This window comes from Poromitra crassiceps (genome assembly GCF_964638095.1).
Source record: "Poromitra crassiceps genome assembly, chromosome: 26".
NCBI lineage: Eukaryota > Metazoa > Chordata > Actinopteri > Beryciformes > Melamphaidae > Poromitra > Poromitra crassiceps.
The window spans coordinates 6,153,358-6,180,881 of record NC_139640.1 but is presented as its reverse complement, the minus strand read 5'-3'; the positions used below and the strand labels follow the sequence as shown (position 1 = coordinate 6,180,881).

The 27,524-nt window shown below is 43.1% G+C and overlaps 2 protein-coding genes across 3 annotated transcripts in view; one reads left to right on the top strand and one right to left on the bottom strand.

Annotated features, from left to right (window-relative positions):
- Nucleotides 1-1,403: 1,403 nt before the first annotated feature.
- On the bottom strand, nt 1,404-8,421 carry ccdc90b (coiled-coil domain containing 90B). Its single transcript, XM_083661195.1, has 9 exons — nt 8,302-8,421; nt 7,165-7,284; nt 6,741-6,844; nt 5,502-5,603; nt 5,326-5,367; nt 3,748-3,819; nt 3,557-3,610; nt 2,887-3,001; nt 1,404-1,542 (listed from the first exon to the last, which is right to left on the bottom strand). The coding sequence occupies exons 1-9, from the start codon at nt 8,372-8,374 to the stop codon at nt 1,487-1,489; spliced, it is 738 nt and encodes a 245-aa protein (XP_083517321.1). The 5' UTR covers nt 8,375-8,421; the 3' UTR covers nt 1,404-1,486.
- Nucleotides 8,422-9,339: 918 nt separating this feature from the next.
- alg8 (ALG8 alpha-1,3-glucosyltransferase) overlaps nt 9,340-27,524 on the top strand; it is a 29,963-nt gene continuing 11,778 nt past the window's right edge. For both annotated transcript variants that reach the window (XM_083661308.1, XM_083661309.1), the window contains exons 1-6: nt 9,340-9,443; nt 18,464-18,542; nt 19,771-19,964; nt 21,146-21,255; nt 24,536-24,603; nt 25,381-25,507. In XM_083661308.1, the coding sequence (XP_083517434.1) occupies nt 9,355-9,443; nt 18,464-18,542; nt 19,771-19,964; nt 21,146-21,255; nt 24,536-24,603; nt 25,381-25,507 (667 nt within the window). In that variant the 5' untranslated portion in view covers nt 9,340-9,354. The remainder of the gene's footprint in view (nt 9,444-18,463; nt 18,543-19,770; nt 19,965-21,145; nt 21,256-24,535; nt 24,604-25,380; nt 25,508-27,524) is intronic.

Sequence of the window (27,524 nt, the reverse complement as noted above, 5' to 3'; positions counted from 1 at the left end):
CAACCCGTTCGCCCTGGCCGTGTTCAATGACATGCTCTACTGGACTGTACGCCTGGCGTAGTGGAGTTTTTTGCGCTAAGACCTGCTATTTGGTGGCGTTAAAATTGAGAGCACCAAGGGCCCTTTTTTCTAACACATTGCGCTGGAACGCCTATTTTGGCACGGGGCAACGCCCAAACCTGTGTTTACGCTCGGAACATGGCGGCGGTATCTTCGCCAGAGCACAAATTGACACTTGCGGGAGGCAGATGATAGGCTAAGAGGCGCACGGACACGCCTGGGCCACGCCTACACCTGTAGCTGTGCTTAGATTCCAGCGCAAAACTGGATGGTGGAGTAGCCTGGATGGAAAAACCTCGCTCCGACTTTTCCGGCTATGGGCGGAAGACCGTGCTGTGCTCCAGGAAAAACATTCCGCACCATTCTTGGGTTCCATTTAGAAAACATGGGCGACGCGAGTAACTAGCGTTAGCTTAAAAGAAACACTTTGTTTTGTATGTCCATGCTTCTTATTTTTTCTCTAACTCGTAGCGACTGCCTACTGTTGCATTTCTGTGGGGGAACGGAAACACTGCAGCACAGGCCACCAGAAGATGGGGTGTCTTACTGCCTCAGTAACACATACGAGAGAGCCTGGTGACGCGAGGTTAATGGTGGAGGCAGACGATAGCTTAAGATGCAGGTAGCATAAGAGGTGCGCAAACGATAGCGCCGTACGACGATAGAGCCCTAAGTTTTTGGTCACAAGTCCAACTAAGTCAAGTCTCTTGTGGATGAGCGTTCTATCATCTGCTGGATGCCATCTGTTCTGCTTAGAAGAAGACACACTGCATAGCTAAAACTAAGGGATTCAAAGCATACTGTATTACCACCATCCTCACTCCTTTATCTATTAAGAGGAAAACATGCCTGTGCTTCAGCCTCGACTTGGAGCCTTGCCGGCGGCAGCTAGACCGTCGCAGGGGAGCCACTGATGATGTCATCAGTGATGTCATAAGGGGGCACCCACACACACACACACAATGAGGCATTGTGACATCACTGGTGATGTCATCAGTGATGTCATAAGACTGATAATGTCATCAGTGATGTCATAAGGGGGCACATACACACACCCACTGATGATGTCATCAGTGATGTCATAAGGGGGCGAGACTGGATGGAAAAACCTTTTTCCGAGGCGGAAGACCTGGAACCAAAGTGCTGTACTCCAGGAAAATATTCTGCTCAATTCTTGAGTTCCGTTCAGACGTAATGTTATGGATCCGGCAAGTTTCTTCAAGTACTTTGAATACTTTGTTTGGTTATGTCCATGCTTCTTACTCGTAGTTACTGGTGAGGTTAGGCTGCCTACTGCTGCATTTCTATGGGGGAACGAAAACACTGCGTCTCAAGTCTCAAGTCTTTTGAGGACGAGTCTCAAGTGAAGTAGTGTGGGACTTAAGTGCGACTCAAGTCCAAGTCTCCATCTGTGACCTCTAGACCTTCACCTCCAGAGGCGGTAGAAACCCAGAGCGATGGCCAGGCAGATGAACACCGTTGCTGAGGAAGAGAGGAGAGGAGAAGACAAGACCTTAAAGACAAGCTGAACCCAACAGACCCCATGTAGCAGCACGAGAGTCGGAGACGTTTCAGAGTGAAAACAAATCTTGTCTTGAGATGACAGGGTTGAGAGGCGGGCCATAATAAGCGTGTCGATGATTTCATTTGACAATTCTGGGGACTGGATGTGTCGTTGGCCAATCCTGCCGTGTGGGGGTCAGTGTTGTGGGTCGTTACACAAAAAAGTAATATTACACATTACTTTTAATGCCTTACTTTGCTTAATTACTCCTTGGAGCAAGTAATTCGTTACACTATTCGTTACATTATTTTTGCGTTACTCCACAACATCGCCTGAGATGCATTGTCACGTAATTGCCATGCAGTCCACAACATAAACCTGAATGCATGAAAGCACCGCACTGCACGTAACCTATGTGGGATTCGAAATAACGAAGGTTATGCCAAACCCCACATAGGTTACGCTAAAACCACCACCGCAAAGCGTCCTACCTGTAGTTGGCCAGTCGGCAGGAAAGTATCGCGGGACTTCACGAGACTTGGTGACCGAGATCACGTTTGAGGTAATTTGATCCCTGTGAGAGTCCAGGAAATGGCCTGGGGCGAAATATCACTCTGGTGGATGTTGAGGGATCACATTATTACGATATGTGGCGAAAACGGGAATAAAAATAGCTATTTAGATGCAGGAAAGACAGGCTCACACTTGGCCCCAAATCAGCTCCATTTTACAACTGACTTGGACGCTATTGATCTCAAAACAACGCTAGGATGGCCAGAAATGCCGCGGACATCGCTGGGTGAGTGGCCAAATCATAATTATTGCCAATTATTGTCCAGGTTAAAAAAAAACGAAATTCTCCTTTAAAAATGCACTGCAGGTCCAAAAAGCAAGATTGAAAAATAACACCAAACAAACCTGATGAAAAGAAAAGAAAAATCCAAACCAGTACTCTGGCTCGTATTACACATATTTCCCCCCACAATTTAACCCATTGATACCTGATGCAGCATTTGCGTGTATATCCCTCATTTGTGTGTGTATCCCTTTAAGACCGCGAACCACGTTAACGCGGTCTTACAGGGATACACACACAAATGCTGCATCAGGTATCAATGGGTTAAGACAACATGAAGCAGACTCACAATGCAAATAGCTGCCATTTTGTTTCAAATATGTTAAGATTGTAATATCTGCGGTTTGCAAACGCGTAAAATGCCACCATTTTATTTGGGGCGACTGGGTTGTCAAGTCACAAGTCTAAAAACAAACACACACACAGACGCACAGACACGCACACACACACACACACACACACACACCTGCCAGGTAGCGGATGGTCTCCAGCTTGAGCGACTCCAGGACGGTTTTGAGCGAGGCGACCCGTAGCTCCATCGTCTTGTTGGTCTCCATGTTGTCGTGCTCGATGTCCGCTCTCTGAGGACGCAAAGGTGATGTCATCAAGCCCCTCCCACACTGCAGGTAGACCAAACCAATTCAACGCCGTTTCTGTTTTTGTGTCTTTTTCGTCAGTCATTTTTGGGGATTTTGATTTGACATTTTTTGTCTTTTTTGGCAGTTTTAGTTTGTCTTTTTTGACAGTTTTTATGTTACTTTTGTCAGTTCAGTATGAACTCAAGTCGGAGTTCCTACTTGTAAACTCAGGGTGTGGGGGGGGGGGGGGGGGGACATCTACCCCGGCTTCACAAAGAATCAGTTGTCTGACGTCACCCCCAATGCACAACAATGTGTTGTGCACCTGGAACGCTTGGAGGTCGGAAATCGGAAACTGGGAAATTGCGACCCCTGAGTTGTCTGGAAATGCAGCATAAGAAGAAGAAGAAGCAGTTGGGGTGACCAATGGAATTAGTTAGGGACCTGGTCATCCCACACACACCCATCCTAAGAAAAAAATCTCGCCCCACCCAGTCTGGGCCAATCAGGAACAAGCAATTTGAGGTGTAGCTGTTATTTAATTGGCTAGATGTTTACCTTCTGGTGGAACTCAGTCCTGGTGTGCATGAGCTTCTTCTCCTGTTCTGTGAACTGTAAACACACAGACGCATTCACACACACACACACACGCACACCACACACACACACACACACACACAAACACATGCTGAGGGCCTGCTCTACGCAGTTGATGATGGATCATGAGTGGAGTGGAGTGGAGCTCTCACCATGTCGGAAATGCGGCTGCTCTCCAGGTTCAGGTCCAGTTTGGCTTCAGCCCGGACCTTCAGGCTCTCCTCCTGTTCACAGACAGCTGAGGCTCAGGGGGCAGGACTACTTGGGCGGCGCTAAAGGTACATCCTACTATCCTACTATAAGCCTACTATATCCTATCCTACTATCCAACTATCCCTACTATAAATGGCCAATCAATCTGAAACTGCACATGGGCATTAAGCATTGGAATGGCAGGGACTGACAAAGCCGATTTGTCCGTCTGTCTGTTTCTCTGTCTGCGATTTTTGGCCCACGTTGTGAGATCTGTGATGATTTTGGTCAGTAATGATGGCACACGATGCCCAGGCATTCCATAGTCACAATGTCTATGACATCATCAGTGATGGTCACTTGAGCAATTGTGATGTCACTATGTCTATGACATCATCAGTGATGTCACTTGAGCGCTCGATGATGTCATCAGTGATGGTCACATCACCTATGCTGACGTCATCAGCGATGCGATGTTGAGCAATTGTGCGCTGAGTGATGTCACTCGAGCACTCAGTGATGGTCACTTGAGCAATTGTGATGTCATCAGGGAGTGATGTCCTAGAGCGCATGCCAATATGTAGTTGTGCTTTGATTTGGGTAAAGACTTGCCACTCGCCACTCTGGGCGAGACTATGGGAACAGCAATGTTAGCATGTCATGTAAATAGTTGGGAGTACTGGAATAAAGATAGGGTTGATCAAGCGATCGGTCTCCTCGTGCCTGCGCACTCCACAGCTTCATATTTCTCCAGGCAGACCCTATGTTCTTGACTGGATGTGATTTTGGTGGAGACCCTATGTTCTTGACTGGATGTGATTTTGGTGGAGACCCCATGTTCTTGACTGGATGTGATTTTGGTGCAGACCCCATGTTCTTGACTGGATGTGATTTTGGTGCAGACCCTATGTTCTTGACTGGATGTGATTTTGGTGCAGACCCTATGTTCTTGACTGGATGTGATTTTGGTGCAGACCCTATGTTCTTGACTGGATGTGATTTTGGTGCAGACCCCATGTTCTTGACTGGATGTGATTTTGGTGCAGACCCTATGTTCTTGACTGGATGTGATTTTGGTGCAGACCCTATGTTCTTGACTGGATGTGATTTTGGTGGAGACCCCATGTTCTTGACTGGATGTAATTTTGGTGCAGACCCTATGTTCTTGGCTGGATGTGGTTTTGGTGCAGACCCTATGTTCTCGACTGGATGTGGTTTTGGTGCAGACCCTATGTTCTCGACTGGATGTGGTTTTGGTGCAGACACTATGACTATAGTCTTGATTGGGTGTGATTTTGGTGCAGGGTATTTTGATATAATGCATGCTGACAGTGGCTGGCTCATATCTGAACATTCTATCTGAACATTATTCTGATCATCAACACAAACTGTGGACTCAAAGTGGCTCTACAACAACATCAAAGGTAGAATTATGCATGAACCAAAATCTATTCAAGACCTGGAAATGATCAAATTCATTTTTTGTTATAGTTTTCCAGACTTTTTTTCCAGACCTGTGTAGGAACCCTGATACTCACCATCAGTCTGTTTCTTAGCTGGTCCAGCTCCCTCTTCATTTTCTGCACAAACACAAACAGAGTGAACAGAAACCAGTTTAAACCACAAGAATGCTCACTCCCGTTTACACCCTGTTGTTGTTTCTGCGTTAAAGTGACCTGTGGAGGAATGAGCAGGTGTGAGTGATCCATCGTACCACGTTCTCCGAGCGCAGGTTGGAGAACTCGCTCTTCTCCAGGATCACCATGTCCTTCCTGATGGAGTCCAGGTGAGCCATGACCTGCTGCACCACAATCTCCTGTAGAAACACCCGAAGAAGAAGGAGAGACCGACAGCAGGTGAGGCTCAGGTGATGTAGCTCTGTCAGCTCTGTCGGTCAGAGCCGCCATCTTACATCATCAATTCCAGTGACCGAGGGTCTGGATATTATCTGAATCACAAGTCGGCATTTCCGGGTTGTCCGCACGAAAAGTGGTGTCAAGCCTCTGATTGGCTGGGCTATAACGGAAGTCTGGCTGTCCGCTTGCATCATGACTAATGGACTACAGATGGGAATTAGCTTCTTGCTAAATCTGGTGCACCCATCTCTTTGTTTACTGCTAATGTATGTGCACCAGTGTTGGGCAAGTTACTCTCAAAATGTAATATACTACATATTACTAGTTACTTTCATTTGAAAGCAATAAGTTACTTTACAATATTACTGTTTGTGTAGAGTAGCTACCGGTAATTACTTATTACACTACTTTTGCATTACTTTCCCCAAAATAACTGCAGTAGCAGAATGACATCGCCGCCCCAGAACCATCCAGAAAAACAACTTAAACCATCTTAAAGTCAGTGTAAAGTAAACTGTCCAAAAATCTAAATGTTATCCTTTCCCTTTGTTATTGTCATCTATAGTGGTTATTTGCATTGATTAGGAAATGATTGTGTCTTTATTTAAATATGCGCCTTGATAATAGAAAAAATCAATTAACCCAATTATAACTTGTGTTACTTGATAAAGTAACTGGTATAATATTACTGGAATTCTATTTGTATATGTTATGATGATGAAACATTTTACATTACGTATATATTCTCTGTCACTTTTATGTAGGTCCACCCACGATTGATGATGTGACCTGTGGGAGTCTACTTGTATGGGTGTGACACACAATTGTTTGTAAGATGACCTAAAACGTTGTCTGAAGAAGTAAAGCATTCTTTAGACTCTAAAGAATGCTTTACTAATGCTTTACTAAAAAGCTGTAGAGCTTCTATTGTTTCTATTGAATTTGTACCTAACCCAGCACCCCTCAAAGTGATGTGTGTATTTTTTCATTTACAAAGATGCCCCATTTGTAAATAATAATAATAAAATGCTTTTATTAATTATTATATTAATATTATATTCATATATTCATTATCCAGTACAGTGTTTCCTTTCCACCTGGTGTGATGATGTCACCATGTCCTTGTAGACGATGTCCATGTTGGCTGTGGTCAGCGTCACCAGAGCAGACGTGATGAGCTCCGCCTGGCGCTTCTCAAAACCTGGACAGAGAGAGAGGATGAAAACATTGGGCTAAACAGGGGTAAATATTTATTTCAGGGGTGGAAAAAATTTAAGATTGAAAAATATGTCCCTTCATTCTCGTCATCTTTACGGCCTGCAGAGCCGTAGAGAGTCCTCCCCCTACACCACACACGCGTGTGTGCGTGTGTGCGTGCGTGTGTGTACAGTATGTGTGTGTGTGTGTGTGTGTGTGTGTGCATGCGTGTGTGTACAGTATGTGCGTGTGTGTGTGTATGTGTATGTGTGTGCATGTGTGTGTGTACAGTATGTGTATGTGTGTGTGTGTGTGCATGCTCACCGCTGCCCTCGAGCTCGGTCACCAGGCCGTGGGAGTCAAAGGTGAGCTTGCGTTGCTCCAGAGGAGTCAGCTCCACCTTCCTCAGGTTCAACGTTCCCACAGGCTGCCCAACATGGAGCGCTGACAAATAATAGACATTTTTCAATTAAAAATCATTCTTGTTTTCTGAACAATGTGTATACTGTAGTGCAGCAAGTTACATTCCAACAGCACCCTGAGGTGGCTGAAATATTCAAAGCAACAATATGAGGGAGGTTTTGCACCGCTGTGACACCGCGACACCATGAGCACCAAGTTCAACACAGCAGTAACCGAAACAGCCACTGCGATCCTTGGCAAACTCCGCCCAAAAAAGAAACCTTGGGTCACTAATGAACTGCTAGAACCTATAATGTGACAAACGGAGAGCGCTGAAGAGGAGCAAGAACTCACCTGAGGGATGTGATGCTCGCTTACAGAGCAATCAATAAGGACATCAGGAAATGAATGCAGTCAGTTAATATGGAAGATTTAAAGTAGAACAAGAAGTTAAGAGTTTGTTGTTTATTGCATTGTTATTGCACTGAAAGATAATAACTAGAGACATTATTTGGTAAATTACTGTTGTGGGGAAAAAAATAAGGAGGGGGATGTAACTATTGTGTGAATATGCGTAGCGTCAGAGTGCGTATGACGTCATGACGTATGAGAATCGTATACATTCCGGGTTGCTGAATAAACGTCAGTTGTTGTCTAAGCGGTGAGTCACGTCAATATATATAACAGAGGCAGGTTGTAAAAAACTCATTTCAAATTCTCATTTAAAGGACTTTTACTGGACATTTACATGGACATTATGTCACAGGGCGTCTTGTAATAGCTGGTTAGTCAACAGCGCCGCCCTGTGATCAGTTCTAGTATCAGAGTTTAGCACCGGAAGTGCCTGTCACAGTGTCACATGACACAGTCACATGATGCCGGCTGTCAGTAAACGCTTGGAGCTTGAGTCACAACAACTGACTAGCGTCGTTATTCACCAGCATACAACACATTATCCTACCCCCAACCCCCACCTTTCCCCATTATATGTCACTTGAAAGAACTTTTACTTTGCACTTTATAATGTATAGTTTGAGATGTGAGCTCCAGTCCACTTACCCCTCCATGTTTTCACCCACTGTGTGTATGAGTGTGTGCGGCAGCGCACGGCGGCCTGCAGCAGCGCGTTCATGTGATGTTCAGGTGTACAGCCAGCACACGAGCTTCCGATATAAACACACCGCTTGTCTGTCTGTCTGCCTGTCTGTCTGCGTCTGTCTGACTGTCTGTGTCTGTCTGTGTCTGCCTGTCAGTGTCAGAGGCTGGTTGACGAAACTGAAAGAGCAGGCCTTCCCAGTGCTACCTTCAGGTGCCGTGTGGATGTTCTTCACCCGACAGTCGTAGGCTGCAGTTGGTAGAGCTGCAAAGTAACGATTATGTTCATTCATTGTAATTTATCAAATATTTTCTCGATTAATTGACGAGTATTTTGGTCTATAAAATGTCAGAAACTGCTCATCAGCGTTTCCCAAAGTCCAAAATGACGTCATCATCAAATGTCTTGTCTTTCAAATGAATGTGCAGTTTTTGCATCCAGGCTCCAGCTCACACCCCGAGTCTTACTCATAGCAGGCTATTCTTCACATGCATAAGCATAACGTAATATGTAATAAAATGATCGGCAACATATCCACCTCAGCGGGCAAACAATAGTCTTGTTCAATTTTTATTTTTTCAAGACCAAAAACACAATAACAGGCAACAGTTCAGTTCTGAGCTGTTGGGGATTTACGAGGAGACCCTGAAGGCAGCCTAAGCCTTTATACAACTAGGGGTGGGCAGTGGGCACAACACTTGGATTCGATCCGATACCGATACTTTTTATTATTATTAAATAGTGCTTATGTGCTCTCATGTAGGGGAGAGGTATCGATCTTCAAAACGAGACGTAGTATCGGTAGTATTGATATTTTTGGGATCGATCCGCCCACAAACAGTAACCTCTGATCTGCTTTACTGTGGGACACTTATAACAGTTTGTCATGTTAAACCAGAAGACTGGACGGGACATGAACACCGTAACATTTTATTTCATGTGAAGGTGACCGCGGGCTGTCCGGCAACGCGCTGTCAATAAAGTTGGCTTTGAATCGCTGACGTCACGTTCCTGTCATGGCGGCCGCCGTGGCGGACAGGCTGAGCTGGTATCCTGCTTTAGCAGTTGGAGTTACCTTCCTGAAATGTCTCTTTATCAACGCCTAGTGAGTCCACCTGCTTTACCCTCAACCCCACACACACACACACACACACACACACACACACACACACAGCTTACAGCAGCTCATTTGATTTGGTAGGCGATGCATTCAAAGCTGCCGTGGCAGTTAGCAATATGAGGATTCAGCGTGACGTCACGACGACAACAAACACCTGACTTCCGGGTGTTTCTGCGGAGTGTACGCGCAAATCCACCGGTCCCGAGGCTGTACAATACAATGCACCCGCACTGGGAGCTGCTGGGAGCTAACGTTAGCGTTAGTTGTCTGCAATAAAACACCACTGAACGACCAGTTTGATATAACGGTCATGTTCGAGTCATGCTATCTCCAATAGTTGTTGATATTTATAGCAATATTGTGGCTCTAAAATATCGGGTCTGTCTGTAACTCAAGTGAGCTTCTGATAGAGACTGTCGGGGCAGGATAAAGCTAGCAACAATTTTAGCCACCAACAATTTTTGGGTTTAGGTTGTTAGGTTTAGGGTCAGGGGTTTGTTAGGGCAGTGCCCAATTCAGCCTCCCTCTGTTTGAAGCCTATGCAGAAATTGCATTCTTTCAAATGGCCAGTGGGGGGCGCCGTTTGTATAGCACTCCCCAGGAACATGTGTAACGGCGTTGTGTAGGTGTGGTACTTGCAGCAACCCATGTTAAGGGCTTGTCCAGGGGTGGATTCGAACTGCCGACCCTCGGCTTGGGAGTCCGACATGTTAACCGCAACGCCAAGAGAGCTAGCTAACATGCCTTTATACCTGGGGAGTGAGTTTAACCAATCCACTCGCTACCACTCGGGACTCACGCTGATTCAACTCGGTTACACTCACCTCCTTAAAGTCACTCCACACCCACTGGACATCCGGGTTGACGGCATGAATGTAACGGCGTTGTGTAGGTGGTACTTGCAGCAACCCATGACATGTTTACCGCAACTGTCGTGGATAATTCTATATGAATATGTCGAAATAATAGGACAACCTCTCAGTCGCTTCGAAGATATGAATCTGTTTATTTCTAACCACACATAAGCATTTATAGGCAGCTTTGCACGCAAAGCCCAAATTCCCACAATGAAAGGAAACCACACCACCTAGCTAATCGTCCCTCAGGGACCTTGTTGTTGACCACTTTTCACCTAGAAACGCCTAAACGCCTATTTCACCTATTCCATGCATGAGTCATACAAAAATTCTTCCACATATCCTCCCTTTCTGACCTTTAGGTCAGATTTGAGTTTGGACAATGGATTTTTGCATACTCACATGCCTGGCTCAAAGTGACACCGCCGTTCCCTTTCATGACATAAAAATGACAATGTTATATATTGGAATATATGACCTTATATTAACAGGTGTTACAATCTGTAAAATATAGGCTATATTAAGAATAAAATGAAATAATAAAACATGACAATAATAAAAAATGATTAAAAATACAAGTAAACCACAATCTTTTCAGAGAAATATGTCTATACAATCATCATTCCCTCCCTTATAGACCTATTTCTCTAACATACTGTTCTTTAAGCATTGCAATTGTTTTTTCCAAATTAACATGAACCTTAAATTAATATACCCAAATATGTATGGCATACTGGGATACAAGGACAAAATAACGACTAAATATAAAGTAATTATTACAACATTAAAATAACGGAACAACTGTGTGCATATATATGTATATATATTAGATAATGACCAGCAACTCACCACCTGTCTGTGTGTATCAGTGTGTGTGTGTGTGTGTGTGTGTGTGTGTGTGTGTGTGTGTGTGTGTGTGTGTGTGTGTGTGTGTGTGTGTGTGTGTGTGTGTGTGTGCTGGAGCACTTGGCATATACCCAACCCCCATGCTGTTGACTCTTGTGCTCTTCCGGTGCAGAGAGAGAACTTCTTCTGGCTTGGGGCATACAGGGACAACACTGGTTTTCACTTTTTGTTCTGCTATTTGGGGTGATCTCTCAGATCCTCCAACCCGAGAGCCGGCCCACCGCAGATTGTGCCAATTTTACCTGACTGGCCACTTTCCTCTCAGACAATACAGATGACTTCAGCCTTCAGTGTCTCCGCCCCCTTTTCACAATACTCTCTCCGGCTCATCATTCAACTGTCATTCATTCGAATATGGCAATGTCGGGGTCCCGTTGTGTATATAAGTGTTTATCTCAGTGCATTGCTCCGATCATTACACATAAGCTTGGTAATACATATATACATACACACAGCATCCACAAGCAACTACATTTCCACCACGCTTCCCATGTGTGTATATCCCATGTGTATACCATATATATTCAAAACCTCTTCACTTACCAGCATTTCACCATTGAGACCTATTCAAAAATTAATCACATAGACCAAAAATGTTTGTCATCAACTCTAACTGAAACAAAAACACTCCTTCAGCATATCAACAATTTCATCACTCTTTGTTGATTTAGACCACCTCCTCCAAAAACATCATACTGCCTTCAATCACCAGAACCAGGATACGTGCAGGTCTGTAGTACATATTGCTGATTCTGGCAATGTGCCCATCAGTTCAACGCTAAATGTGAAAAATAAATCTACCACATGCACCTCTGCATACAACTATGAATTGATTATACATATCACTGGACATAAACGCATCAAATAATTAATCTCGATTCATTCATTCATCTACAATAAACAAAACACATGACCTTATCCTCCAGACACAGGATACATCTGTCAGTTTGACACTCAGACAAACATAAAACATTAGACATATACATTCAATTCACATAACTTGACATGACCCACAAACACAAACACAAGACAATTAGATTACAGTATCTCGGAGGAAGGAACTGCATGTCTGTAGTAGCCCCCCCCCCCCCCCTTTACTTTTCCAATCCACTGTGAAGAAGATTGCCTGTATAGCAAAACAGCAGCAACAGGCGAGAGAGAATTGCCTGGCCTAGCAACGCTCTCCCGTCTGCTGTTTTAAATCCTTTGCACAAAGTTGATGCAATATCGTCCTCTTCTTTACGCGCAAGTAGATGTAAGTCCTTATATATATTCCTCAGACAGTCCGATAGTTCAATTGTATTCCACTTTGCCAGCGTCCCGTGGGACCCTGGCACACCAGTTAGTTATGGTGCGACACATTACTAGTGAATGTATACTCATCTGCATTGATCCAGTTGTCCATGTTCCTTCCTGTCCACAACTCATCTGAGTTCATTGAGTCTGTCTCTCCAGACATAAGATCAGACAGTCCTGTCCATCACCAGTAGTGCCACACCCATTGTCATCTGTCAGGCAAAACGTTCATGAGCATTCTTCACATTTTTAAATATTTCACAACAACCCTACTAACCCACATAGCATTCTATTTTATTATTGTTGTAATGCCTATTATCGAAACCAACTCCCCATAAACCCTTGGGAGTGAACTAATTCAAAACTAATTTTTCATAACTCTTTCTCGCTTCTAAACATACTGAGACATTTTCCTCTCTGGCCTTCCTTTGCCCCACTATTTTCTTTTTGACTTCCTCAAACCATTTATTTTCCTTGCTTCTTTTTCAAAACTGTACATTTCTAGAATTTGCTTGACCACAATTTTGGTTCAACTTTTTTTTTACATAGTTTAGACTCTATTCTCCTAATTTATCTTCTATTTTATCTATATACTGTTGTGAAAACCCCTAGACACTCATATTTAAGTTTGTTTGTTGTGAAATACTCATCTTTCATCTTTCTTGGTCTGGCTCCTCCTTTGACTGTGTCCTCCACTTCCTGTCCCATTTCCGTTCCTTGAGCAGCTTCCTCAGAGTCACTGCTCTCTCTTGAAGTTACAGTCCAGTTCAGTTTGAGTGCTCATCTGATGTATGACCCCTTGATGACAGATGGAGGTCATACAGCAGCCACAAATCACCACTCAGGTCAATGACATTTGCCTGGGTGGGGACAGGAAAACAGGTGACAGCACCAGGTGCCAACAAAAATCAAATGCTCTTATTTGATGTAACTAATTGTCTATTTACAATATTTGTTGCTGTTTAATGTTCAGAAAAGAAACCCAAAAGTTACCCCTGTCCTGTAGTTGTGTCTTCTGGTGGGGTCATCACGCTTGTGACCCTTTCGTTTTTAGTGTCTCCCCATCCTCTGCAAATAGGGCTCAAATAGATGGACTTCAGACACTAAATCTCCATTGTATTCTAAACCAGTGGTTCCCAACCTTTTTTGTGCCGTGTACCCCTTGAGCTGTTTTGCCATGCCAAGTGTACCCCCTGACAGCGTGTTGATGATTCTCCCAAATTTGTTCCATTAATCTCATTCAACTTTTACTATCCAACACAACTGATTATTAAATTAAAACAATATTAAATTAAAATCATTTTGAATGACTCCCCTTTAATACAAATAGCTATACACTTATTGAGAATTAGCAAAATATTATATATAGCCTATATAGAGATAGATATATTCAGACTCACACAGTAACAGTTTCAACTATTTTTATTCAGTCACTTGGCACCTTTAAAAAGACACCTGAGCTAGTTTGTCTTTCATAAGCTTTGACAGTTCTGGGGGCAGCTGTTACCAGGCAAAATATCACACATAAGATAAGTAGATCCAAAAAGCAAAAGTTCAAATCAGTGCACATCACAGTCCTTTGATTTTCCCCGTCATTGCAGCTGCGCCATCGGTACAGATATGACTACAAGATTTCCACTCCAGATTGTTGTCTTTAAAAAAAGCTGTCTATAATCTGAATCTGAAATATTTCCTCGCCAGTTGTCTTTCCTACAAGCTTCTTGCAAAACAAAATATGTTCATTTATGTCCGACATGTCTTTATAACGAGCAAATGCCAGCAGCTGGGCTTCCCCACTGACATCGGTCATTTCATCTAACTGCAAAGCGAATTGACCTGCTTGCTTCATTTTATTCACAACTTGTCCAACAATATTAATTGACATATCATCGATCCGACGAGAGACTGTGTTGTTTGACAATGGAACCGTTTTGAGAGCGTCTGCTGCTTTCTTGTCAATCATAGTTTCAGCTAACATCAGGGCTGCAGGAAGAATCAGATCCTCAACGATTGAATTAGGCTTTTTTGATTTAGCCACAAGCAGTGACACAGAGTACGACACCTCCAGTGCTTTGCTTGAAACACTTTCATTGTAGCCCGACTCGACTTGAACTCTGAGAGTTTTCGAGTGAAAAAGTAGTTTGTCTTACCAAGACATGCTGTGTGTTTGGTGCTCTGGTGGCGTTGCAGATGAGCTGGCTTCATTTAATTATTTGCCAGGACTTCGCCACAGAAAAAACACTGTGGCTGCGGTGGATCCGCTGAGGTACAGGTAAATCCATACAAAATGTATTTTTCATTGAACAGCCGCGGTTTAGACCTGGCCTCCCTTTTCCTTTTTTCGCTTGGCTCGCCTGAACCGAAATCCGGATCAGCCGGGCGTTTGAGCGACGCATAGTGGGAGCTATTGTTTGACCTGCAGCCAGCGTGAACGACTTCTTTTGTTTTTCACAGAGTAGAGGTGTCACAGTTAACACCTTCCAGGGAGCTGCCGGGGCTCCCCGGAACAATAGTTGCGGCGCGGAGTTTCTCTCTCTCTCTCCTCTCATCTGAAAATAAATTGTATTAATCCTCAATCTTTCCGCGTACCCCCTGCAATGTGCTCGCGTACCCCTAGGGGTCCCCGTACCCCCGGTTGGGAAACACTGTTCTAAACCACTCAAACGAAAATGAAAGCAAGCTTTTGGTCATAATCACTTAAGCTGTTAGTATGCATGCTGAGTGTATCCTTGTACACATGCTGGGTGTATTCATTTACAATGATGCAGAAAAGAATAAGCTCTTGATTATGACCACTTACTAGCGCATGCTGGGTGTACAGACTATATGACACATGCTTCTTTCTCCTGTAACTTCATTCACTCATATAGGCAATTGTAGTTATTTGACTCCAAAAACTCCCAAAACTCCTCCCTTTCATCCTTCTCTCTATCGCGTTAGTAGAGAGGATGATATAATATCTGATCTATGTATACACATTAATGACAGGAAAGACAGGGGAGGCTGGCTGGGGACAGCCATCCCTTTCTAACCCCTGCATGTATGTTGTTGGCTGACTGCCCATTGGCCGTGTAACAGTTGCCTGTATGCCTGCAGCCCAATGATCCCTATTTTTAGCTTTATTGGCGAGTTCAGTGATTTGTAGCTGTGCAAACTTTATCTGTTGTTCTCTCTCCTGTTTCAACTTTTGCTCATTTTCTCATTGTTTTGCATAAGTCTGAATCAAATGTTCCCTCCCTTGGCCAGGGTGTGTCAAAATATTTAGTTCGTTCATGCCATTTTCCTGACAAGCTATGTATTACATCTTTAATCGCTGGGTTCTTAGCCCCCAGCATTATCACAGCTGTCATAGGCCTACTCATTTTCAGTTTTAACTTATACTGTTTAGTTTGTCAAACTCAATAGTATTGTACTTGATTCGAGTATTTAAATTTGTTAGATAGACTTACAATGTACAATTACAATGTTGTTATGTCTGCAGTGGCCTGCTGTACTGTAGGTTTGAGGCTCTGTGCTTCTCATTGGTCAAACCGGCTCACTTCCGTTTTGGTCTTGTGCTCCGAAAGGCGGAAGGAGCATTTGGCAGCAAGCCTGTTTCTAACAATAGCTTTTCAGAGAGCACCACTCCACACACACTGCAGGCTCGGAGGGGAGGGGGGACGTGGAAGTCACAGGAGGGGAGGGGGATGAGCGCTGCTCCTTCCATTCAATACCATTCACACTTAATAGCAAGAAAGGGCACCATTGAGCCCCCTTGACATTTGCTCGGCCCTCACAATTTTTTAACTACGTCCCTGTATTTTGGCAATTTACAGTAGCCTGCACTTAAGACAGTATCGGCTCGCTCCTCTGCTGTTCTCACTAATCTCAACGCACAAAATTAATTACCAGCTTTAACAAGAGCACGATATCAACATAGCACAATACTAAAATAACGCAATATTACTCACAAAATTACTCACTGCTCTTAGAAAGAGTAACATTTACAAACACATTTCTTTTCATAAATTGGCCTACAACAGCTCATCAGATTATTACTAATTATCATACACTATGTCAGACTTAACACGCATGTCCTATCATGCACAAACAACCATATCAATGTGCGGTGATGTATTGATGTATGTTAAACATCCAAGTTTGCTTTTTACATGCAGTTATTTTACATGCGTTACATGAGTTATTCTTTCACACTTTCATGATCTTGTACATTCTCATGCTGTGACATGCACTTTTGCCTATTATTTATTTACAATGCATACGATGTTGCAGTGTGCATTAGCCGGGCCCGTATTTGCAAACATATAGCAGCAAAACCTATAGTCTTCATAGACTAATATTTATTTATGACAATACTACTCATAATTATTTTGCCCACTCATAATGACTGCAATATTTTTTCTCAGACTCGCTGACTGGCCTGTTATAGTCGTGGCTTTTCCACGAGTTTTTTTCCTAGTTACACCTTAACTTCTGGTTCAGACCTTCAGAGCTCTTGAAGCAGTAACCTTGTTAATGGTATATATACCTAATACTCAGTTATTACAGTCAGGCTTATCTTTTTGCCTCCCTTTAAATCCCCAGGGCTTGAAGATTCCTGCCACTTTTGGCCTTCGATCGGAAACTTATTTACATGAATGCTGTCCTCAGCTCATTCTTATTTACATGAATGCTGTCCTCAGCATTCTCTTGCCACCTTTGGCCTTCGATCGGAACTTATTAGGCTATTCTACTTCGATCGGCAACTTATTTACAAGCTATTCAATAGCACAAAGTCTAAATTTCATACCGGTAGTTTAAATTTGTTAAAACACACAAACAGTTTTGTGTGAGTGAGATTCCCCTTCTGCAGCGAGTGTCCTATTTCGTGGGTCTTTTTCAAAGTCGGAGCAACCTGTCGCCGCTCACTTTCATGGTGTGTGTGAACCACATAATCATTTAATAATTAATAATCAATAATTAATAATTGGCTTAAATGCCTTACCTTTTTCTTTGGCTGTCACACACCACAAAATCAACGCAGCTCAGGTCGGCAAAAGTATGCTCCGGCTTTCCAAACGCCCCACGTTGGGCGCCATTTATGTCGTGGATAATTCTATATGAATATGTCGAAATAATAGGACAACCTCTCAGTCGCTTCGAAGATATGAATCTGTTTATTTCTAACCACACATAAGCATTTATAGGCAGCTTTGCACGCAAAGCCCAAATTCCCACAATGAAAGGAAACCACACCACCTAGCTAATCGTCCCTCAGGGACCTTGTTGTTGACCACTTTTCACCTAGAAACGCCTAAACGCCTATTTCACCTATTCCATGCATGAGTCATACAAAAATTCTTCCACACAACACCAAGAGAGCTAGCTCCCTTGGCGGAGCTGGTTAACATGCCTTTATACCTGGGGAGTGAGTTGAACCAATCCACTCGCTACCACTCGGGACTCACGACGAGGAATCCGCGCTGATTCAACTCGGTTACACATGCATCCAACTCAATGGGAAATGAGCCAACTTCTCTCTCGGTCTACGTCTTAAATAAACACTTTCCAAATGAGTTTATGGTCTGAAAAAACAATTTCAAGTCTTTTTCATGTTCTCACGCCCTCCGTTTTCTAAATTATAGCCCCATTTCGAGGAAAATAGACAATATACTTTGGATAATAAGATAATAATACAGCGCATGCGAATCATGCACCTCATGGCAAACGAGGAAGTAACTTCGGTAATACTCTGTGCCCCAAGGTGACTGTTCTGGATGTAATCAATGCTTAAATTATTGTTGTGTGATTGTTGTGATGGACAGCTGCTTAAATCAGTCAAACCTTTAGAATTAGTTCACCTTTAATTCTCACAGCAAAACGCAATGAAGTGGGTGGGGGCAGTTGAACATGAAACGTGTCCAGAGTTTCCAGAGTTTGATGTGACTCTCTCTCTCTCTCTCTCAGCCACTCCACAGACTTCGAGGTTCACAGGAACTGGCTGGCCATCACACACAGCCTGCCGCTGTCCCACTGGTACCATGAGGTCTGTTATATCATCTGTCTGTATTGTATCGTCTGTCTGTGCTGTCTGTTATATCATCTGTCTGTGCTGTCTGTTATATCATCTGTCTTTGCTGTCTGTTATATCATCTGTCTGTGCTGTCTGTTATATCATCTGTCTGTGCTGTCTGTTATATCATCTGTCTGTGCTGTCTGTTATATCATCTGTCTGTGCTGTCTGTTATATCATCTGTCTGTGCGGTCTGTTATATCATCTGTCTGTGCTGTCTGTTGTATCATCTGTCTGTGCTGTCTGTTGTATCATCTGTCTGTGCTGTCTGTTATATCATCTGTCTGTGCTGTCTGTTGTATCATCTGTCTGTGCTGTCTGTTATATCATCTGTCTGTGCTGTCTGTTATATCATCTGTCTGTGCTGTCTGTTATATCATCTGTCTGTGCTGTCTGTTATATCATCTGTCTGTGCTGTCTGTTATATCATCTGTCTGTGCTGTCTGTTATATCATCTGTCTGTGCTGTCTGTTATATCATCTGTCTGTGCTGTCTGTTATATCATCTGTCTGTGCTGTCTGTTATATCATCTGTCTGTGCTGTCTGTTATATCATCTGTCTGTGCTGTCTGTTGTATCATCTGTCTGTGCTGTCTGTTATATCATCTGTCTGTTCTGTCTGTGCTGTCTGTTATATCATCTGTCTGTGCTGTCTGTTATATCATCTGTCTGTGCTGTCTGTTATATCATCTGTCTGTGCTGTCTGTAGTATAGAATCTGTCACTCTGGACTCTCTGAGGAAGCCCATAGGGAGTTTCACCGGGCTCTTTCATATGGAAACTGCCACTTAAGTACTAAATGAGTTTTCAGACAAGTCGTTGATCATTCATGATCAGTCATGATCAATGACCATTTTTCAATTAATTGATGAATCGGGGCTGGTTCGATATGGTTGAAATCAATTTCATGATATTGGATTTTTCTCAAATCAATATCACGATATAGTTCATGTATGCAAAATCACATGAATCAAACCGTACAGAAATATAAAAAATAATATTGATAATCATATTACCATGCCTTGTTTTATGAGTTCTGAAGTAAAAGTTGCTTGTCATCGGCAATTTAGATGGCAGAAATGTTTGTCACGATATTAAAAATACTGTATCTTCATATTGTGAAATAAAACACGCAAAGTCTTGTTACTTTCCGTCAGTGTCAAAATGAATACTAATGAGCGTCCTTGTGTGCCGGTTGGTCAGAACGGCTCTGTGTGGACGCTGGACTACCCGCCGCTGTTTGCCTGGCTGGAGTTTGGTCTGTCGCACGCGGCCCGCGTCTTCGATCCCGCCATGCTGCAGCTCACCAACCACAACTACTGCAGTCCACAGACGCTGCTCTTCCACAGACTGTCTGTGATCTGCTGTGACCTGCTGCTGCTGTACGCCGCACGAGAGTGAGTCCGCTCCTCATATCCATAAGAGAACCCCTCATATCCATAAGAGAACCCCTCATATCCATAAGGGAACCCCTCATATCCATAAGAGAACACGTCATTTCACATTGTGACACAGCCTGGTGAAAAGGCTGACATGTAGGCAACCGTGAAATCACACAAATCAATATATATATATATATATATATATATATATATATATATATATATATATATATATATATATATATATTATTATTATTTTTACAAAAATAAAAAATCCCCCTCCCCCACAGTACACAAGTTTAGATGTTGAAAGATGCAGGGTGATTTTCTTGGAATGTTGCTTTTAGGAGTACCAACATTCAAATAAGCACATCTTCTTCAACTATTTTCAGATTTCAATGTGTGACATATCATTTGAAAGCATACAATCTGTGCTTTCATCATCTGTAAAAACATATATATATATTTTTTTTTAATGACCTTGTCTTGTTACCGGAAACACCAGTTTCTGTAAAAATAAGTTGATAAGCTGTAGTTTCTCCACACCTGAGGGTAAGAAAAGGCATATGTAGTGAACTAACCTGGCTGATGTAATATTCCATAGCTCACTATTAAAACAAAGAACACTTCTCACTTCAAATGTTACTTTATTTTTTCTAATAAAGTAGATCAAGAAACGTCACAAACATACCTTGGCTTTTATGAGCTTTTTGCCACAGAATCCAAAGTAAATGCTTTGACATAATCAGATGTCAAATCAAATCAGACAAGTCAATGTATTAAATACAGGTTATTAGTAGTCAAATGCATCAGTCAATAGAAAAATAAATGCCTTTATACTGTAGAACTCAAAGTCTATGGCTGCTTAGTCTGCAGATAAAACACAATGACAAAAGACATATAGCAGACTGGCCCCTATGGCATTTTATGGCAGTTTATGCTTAAAGGTAAAGTGTAAGTAAGTTTTCCATGTAAACAACTCATCAGTGGCCAGCAGATCAGACTGTGGTTGTACTGGTCATGTGTGTTTGAATGTGAACAGCTCGCTCCTGAAAAAGAGAGCATTGCTCTCAGTGAGACTCCCCCTGTATAAATAAAGGTAAAAAAAAAAACACCAATGACACTCAGGGTTCGTGTTTTTATACGTGTGTGTGTGTGTGTGTGTGTGTGTGTGTGCGTGCGTGCGTGTGTGTCAGGTGCTGCAGGTGTGTGCCAGAGCAGAAGGGCAGTAAAGATGTTCTGCGGCAGCCATCTTTCATCCTGGCGGTGCTGCTGCTCTGGAACTTCGGCCTCTTCATCGTCGACCGTATCCTTCATCTGTCTCCTGCAGCCACAGCTGCTGTGTCAGGCTGTCTAGGCTGCCGACCGATATGCTCAATTCAAATGTATAATTCCATTATGAAAACTAAAAACAAAACAAAAACAAAGCTGCACTACAGCGGCTGTCTGCCTCGCGCGTTCTCGTGTTAGCCTGGGCCGCTGCACGGCATGACTTGACAGGTAGGGCCGGGCAATATGGTTGAAATCAATATAATAGACCAAATCAGCGGGATGTTTACATTTACTTGCGGGTACCCCTGGGTCCACACATTATAATGGCGGTGAACGGCACAAACTGACGTGTTGAAGACAAAAACAGACAAAGAAGACAAAAATGGGTCGTCCGTGTTGTGTTGTTGTTTAATATCATTCATGACAACACTTTCACTAACATTAGTGGAGACCAGACTAGCTTATTTACCTGTTGGACCAGACCAGAGTAGACTTGACGCTAAATTAAATTAACGTGGCGTCGGTAGCTCTGTCTGTAACGTTAACGAGTCTGCTCTCGCCGAGAAGAGCCTGGTGACGCGAGGTTACGAGTCTGCAAAAAAACAGCGAGTTTGACATACAAACAAACGTTATTAGCTAGCTAACACTACATAAAACAAACACAGAAGAAAGGCTAGATACGTCGGACAAGCATGTTTACCAACCGTTTAACCATTTAAATTGAAAGTAGTCGGCCGAAAACAGTGAGAGGGTTTGACAGCATTTATTTGACAACACGCACATTTAAACCTGCCGCCTTCCCCAAGTGGTACCCGGAAGTAAATTTGTTTACATGGTGACGTCACGGTGATTTGGTCTATAGACCAATTATACGCCTACGTCACAATGACAACAAAGCAAGCTGCGCGCGCAACGTGTAGGCAGAAAGTCGTTAGCCCAGCATAGACAGACAGCGAAAACTCTGTCAAAGCCCCGCTGTCAGGACTGCTCTATGCCCATCTGCAACACACAGTTATATTTTAGTTTTAAAATGCAGTTCTCGGCTTACTACCACAGCTTATCGCCTGGTGATAAGCAATGTTATGCATCGAAATTAACGTTGTTTAATGGGACATGTCTTACAGACCCATACGCACTGGCGCTGTCAATTGGCCAAGCCTAGTGGCCGGCAATACATATCGTGCATTCCTTTATAACTGGGGATAGCGTAGATAATTATTCTGTAACTTGCAAAGATATATTGTTATGTTGATAATGCACACAACTCAATGACATTATGTAACGTTACTTGGTCGTTAACTAACCGAGCGATGTGGCTGAGCAGCCTACAGCTACAGGCAGCTTACCTGATTATGAAGAGCACTACAAAGTCGGGCATTTTTAATGATGTCCTCGTTCCAATCAGTTCAACTCAATAATGACATTATTTAACGTTACTTGGTCGTTAACTAACCTAGCGATGTGGCTGCAGCCTACTACAGTTTACCTGATATGAAATGAGCGAGCACTGCAAAGTCGGGCATTTTTAACGATTTCCTCTTTCGGCTTGCAACCAAAGACACCTACGGTTAGCATTAAAAGCAGTATGAGTTGACGGGATTCGGTAAAACTTTACTCCTTGCTTTGTTGATAGTGTAACAGACTGTGTTGTGTTGTGTTCTATTGCGTGTGTGCGAGGCTAACCGTAGGTGTCTTTGGTTGCAAGCCGAAAGAGGAAATCGTTAAAAATGCCCGACTTTGCAGTGCTCTTCATAATCAGGTAAGCTGCCTGAACTGAAACTAGGCTGCTCAGCCACATCGCTAGGTTAGTTAACGACCAAGTAACATTAAATAATGTCATTATTAAGTTGAACTGATTGGAACGAGGACATCATTAAAAATGCCCGACTTTGTAGTGCTCTTCATAATCAGGTAAGCTGTCTGTAGCTGTAGGCTGCTCAGCCACATCGCTCGGTTAGTTAACGACCAAGTAACGTTACATAATGTCATTGAATTGTGTGCATTATCAACATAACAATATATCTTTGCAAGTTACAGAATAATTATCTACGCTATCCCCAGTTATAAAGGAATGCACGATATGTATTGCCGGCCACTAGGCTTGGCCAATTGACAGCGCCAGTGCGTATGGGTCTGTAAGACATGTCCCATTAAACAACGTTAATTTCGATGCATAACATTGCTTATCACCAGGCGATAAGCTGTGGTAGTAAGCCGAGAACTGCATTTTAAAACTAAAATATAACTGTGTGTTGCAGATGGGCATAGAGCAGTCCTGACAGCGGGGCTTTGACAGAGTTTTCGCTGTCTGTCTATGCTGGGCTAACGACTTTCTGCCTACACGTTGCGCGCGCAGCTCAATGTTGACAAGCTGTATAAGGGGTCTATAGACAGACGCGGGAAATTCTTCCGGGTCGTGTTAACACTTCCGACAGTCGCGGCGGCAAATACGAAAGAACGTCATGAAGAAGAGAGTTGTTTTTGGAGCGGACAGTGCAGGGTGTAAAATAAAGAACGTAGCCTACTACTTTGAGCTCGGTACACAGCAAGCAAGCGAGTATCCACTGTTAGCCAGGTCAGATAACGTTATCGTCGACAATGACGAGCACTTTCTTGTAAAACATACCTGGACTCCAACAAAGAAAGCTTCAGATAGTTTTCTCTCCTCCGAGCGCTCGAGCCACTTACGTCAATAAGACCCGCAGACGTTAACGTAATTCCCTGGAATGCGAGACTTAACGAGCCAGTTACATGGCGTTGCATTCTTAGACATTGCCGTTTGCTTTTATTTGGTATGTTACATACAATTGGCTAAATTATTAGTTAATTCAGAGTTAGATGATATTGGAGCTATTTTTATTTTTATTTTTAGCCGGAAGTCATCACACGACCACACAACCGGGTCAAATGGGCGTGGCTACATAAGGTAAGTTATAGGACATCATTGTATTTGTTTATTTTGTCATTTGTTGGTACTAGATACATTATGTAGACATATGTTGAAATACATATAAATGATTTCATTGTATTAGTTTGTCATCTTATGAATATAATGTGCAAAAATAGATATTTGAATGTGTACGAGCCTGTGTTTTTTAGAAGGAATATTTGAACGTGATTTTTGGCCAATTTTGACAGCCCTAATGCTGCCCTCACCCTGTCAACACATGCAGCAGTTCAACTTCTTCTGTGTTTGCTTTACATCCCAATTTAAATGAGCATTAATGTTGCTCTGTCAACCTGCTTTCCCAACACATGTTCTTAGACTCTCTCTTCTGGCAGGATGAGCTCAGATCCTTGACATGTTGCCTCAGATATTCATTTCCAGTACAATGGCTTCCTCTTTGGGTTCCTCCTCCTGTCTGTGGCCAGACACCTACAGGTTTTGACCCACCACTGACAGTCTCCTGCCTTAAAGGGATAGTTAACATTTCTTTGACGTGGGGTTCAGAATCAGAATCACTTTTATTGCCACAATATATGTAAAGATTACATACGAGGAATTTGGCTTCATGTAAGTACGGGGGTGGGTACGGTGGTGCAGTGGTAAGCGCCGTCGCCTCACAGCTCGAAGGTCCTGGGTTCGATTCCCACCTGGGACGCTGTGAACGCCGAAGGAATGCGTGCCCGTCCGCATGTCCTCGAGTGCCCACCGCCCGGGTGGGGTCGTCAAAAGGGCCTTTTTTGCATGTTTGAATCCGTTTTAGCCATATTTAGTGGAATATCTCATTTTAAACACACCAATGTTATTGTCTATTGATTGAATTGCTCTCACCCTCAGGCCTGGCCTGGCCTGGCATGACATGACATTTTTTTCTTTCTTTTTTTTTCTTTCTTTTTTTCCCCCCAAATCCGTGGCGGGCCAAAACAAACGGAGCGCGGGCCAAGTTAATTGGTCAGCACTGATCTAATAGAACCCCACGTCAAAAAATCACAACTATCCCTTTAAAGCCCCCCTCCAGTGTATTTTGTCATTTTAAGATATTTCATCAAATTGTATGGAGGTGGCCGCCCCTCTATGCATGAAAACCCTGGTAGAGTTTGGTGTAAAAACAGAAGAAATCAAAGACTGTTGATGTGCAAAATCTACAAAGCTTTTCAATGTCGTCTAAACCTGCATGTTAAAGCCAGGCTCTGTGTGTGTGTGTGTGTTGAACAGTCCAGACACCTGCAGGGGGCGCTGCTGTTCGCCCTGCTGCTTAACCTGAAGCACATCTTCCTGTACATCGCTCCAGCGTACGGCATCTACCTGCTAAGGAGCTACTGCTTCACCCAAGACCACACAGGTAACAAACACTGACCCGGCCACTGCTACTAGGGATGTTCATTTTGAAAAATTTCCATAATCGAAAATCGGGGAAAATTAACGATCAATTATCGATTATCGATCATATTAATAATATTTTATTTTTTATTTTTTTTATTTTTTTACAAAATGAATGCCTATGGCAGAAAATACGAAAGAGAACGTGTTCTCCTCAATTAACTCTTTATTTCAATGTGTCTCCTCTCCAACACTGCTGTCCCAGGCGCATGCCGGTGTGAATTCCCCATGTTTAAAACAGTTTTGTTGGCACAAAGGCCCGTGCCCAGCCAGAAAACTAGAGACTATATGAAGCTCCACCTCACGTTAGTCGGCTGTGCAATGGAGTGGGGCGAGGAGGAACGAATTCCACCCAAACCTAGTCCGCAAAAAAAAAAAAAAAAAAAAATGTAATGTAATAACAAAATCGATAAAAATTCCACATGATCGATTCCGATCCTTAACGATCAATTATCGATTTCCGATAACTGATGAACATCCCTAACTGCTACTGACCACGATATCGGACCATTTGACAGGCAGAGGTTTAAAGTCCAGCTGAAACACCGTTTCCACAGTATGTGACTTCCTTATCGTGACGTACTCCAAGGGAAACAGGGTAGAGAGGCGGGACATAGCATTTGGAGGAGTTTGATTTGACCGTTGAAGAGTGGGCATGTCTGGGACGAGGGACGGACTGAATGCGAGCTGAGGCGAGCGTCTGGACCCATGCAACTTAACTGCAAACATAATGGCTGAAACTATGTTTTAATGTTGTGGGTGTAACTGAATGGGTGTTATTCTTGTTTTCTTCTTAACTCATTCATGGCCAGTTTAGGACTGCCAATATTTAGCACAGGCCAAAGATTTTCATAATTGTTGGTCATCTTTCAAGACCCACAGTAAATTATCTATTAGCACCAGAGTGATTTGCAATACCTCAAAATGAAGATGTACGTCTCTGGGTTCACCAGGAAAAAAAAAGTGAGCTTTTAGCATGTTCTGTACTCTACTTATATCCATTTATATACACCCTGTTTTCACGCAAAAGGTCTCTCTGAGATGACAAACAGGAGAAAAGGCAATTTCTGTAAAATACACATTCTCAAGCAGAACTCGCTCTCAATTCTTTTATTTTGAACTGTATTGACATCAGACATGTAAATACTATTCGTTATGACACAAATGAAAAAAAAAATATATATATATATATATATATATATATATACACATGAAGTGCTTTTTTTTTACATTCAACAATACAGCAGTGTGAGTGAGTGTGCAGACAGACACACAGACAGACAGACAGACAGACAGACACACCGACAGACAGACAGACAGACACACACACACACACACACACACACACACGATCCCCCTTCGTTGCGTGATTTCTAACCCCACATAGGATAAGCAATAACCACGCCCTGTGGCGCCGGGATTGGCCAGGAGCAACACTGGAGGGCACGCAGCCCAGCGATTTCATGAACCAACTGAATAGCTCTTGAGAACGACAGCGGGCTGCTGTGACTGCCGCTTCTGGCTTGTCTTCTTGCCTCTCTGCTATTTGATCGTTCCCGTTTTCCCCTCGGCTATTCAACACTTCCTCACCGCCCTCTGGATTACCCGTCAAACTGATCGATCATTTCCTCATTCCTCCGATGATCAAACACATCTCTCTGGATTACTTTCTGCCGTTTTCTCCCAGCTGGCACAGAGGAAGGACCAGCTCGTGCAGCGCGCCGAGCGGCGTTTCAATGGCGTTTCTCCTGTCTGCACAAGGAGGAAGCGTTTATCGTTTTCTGATTTTCCTTCTGCTCAATTTCAAAACAACAGCTGCGGTATGTGTTTGTTCACGTGTTGTCTTAGATGCTAGGGACCTGATACTATGTCACAGGCTGAGGAAGTGTTTGAAATACGCCCTGTACTAATAAAAACAAAAACACGTCAAACACGTCTTTGGCGTGGATGGCTATTTCTGATAACACGTCAAAAACGTC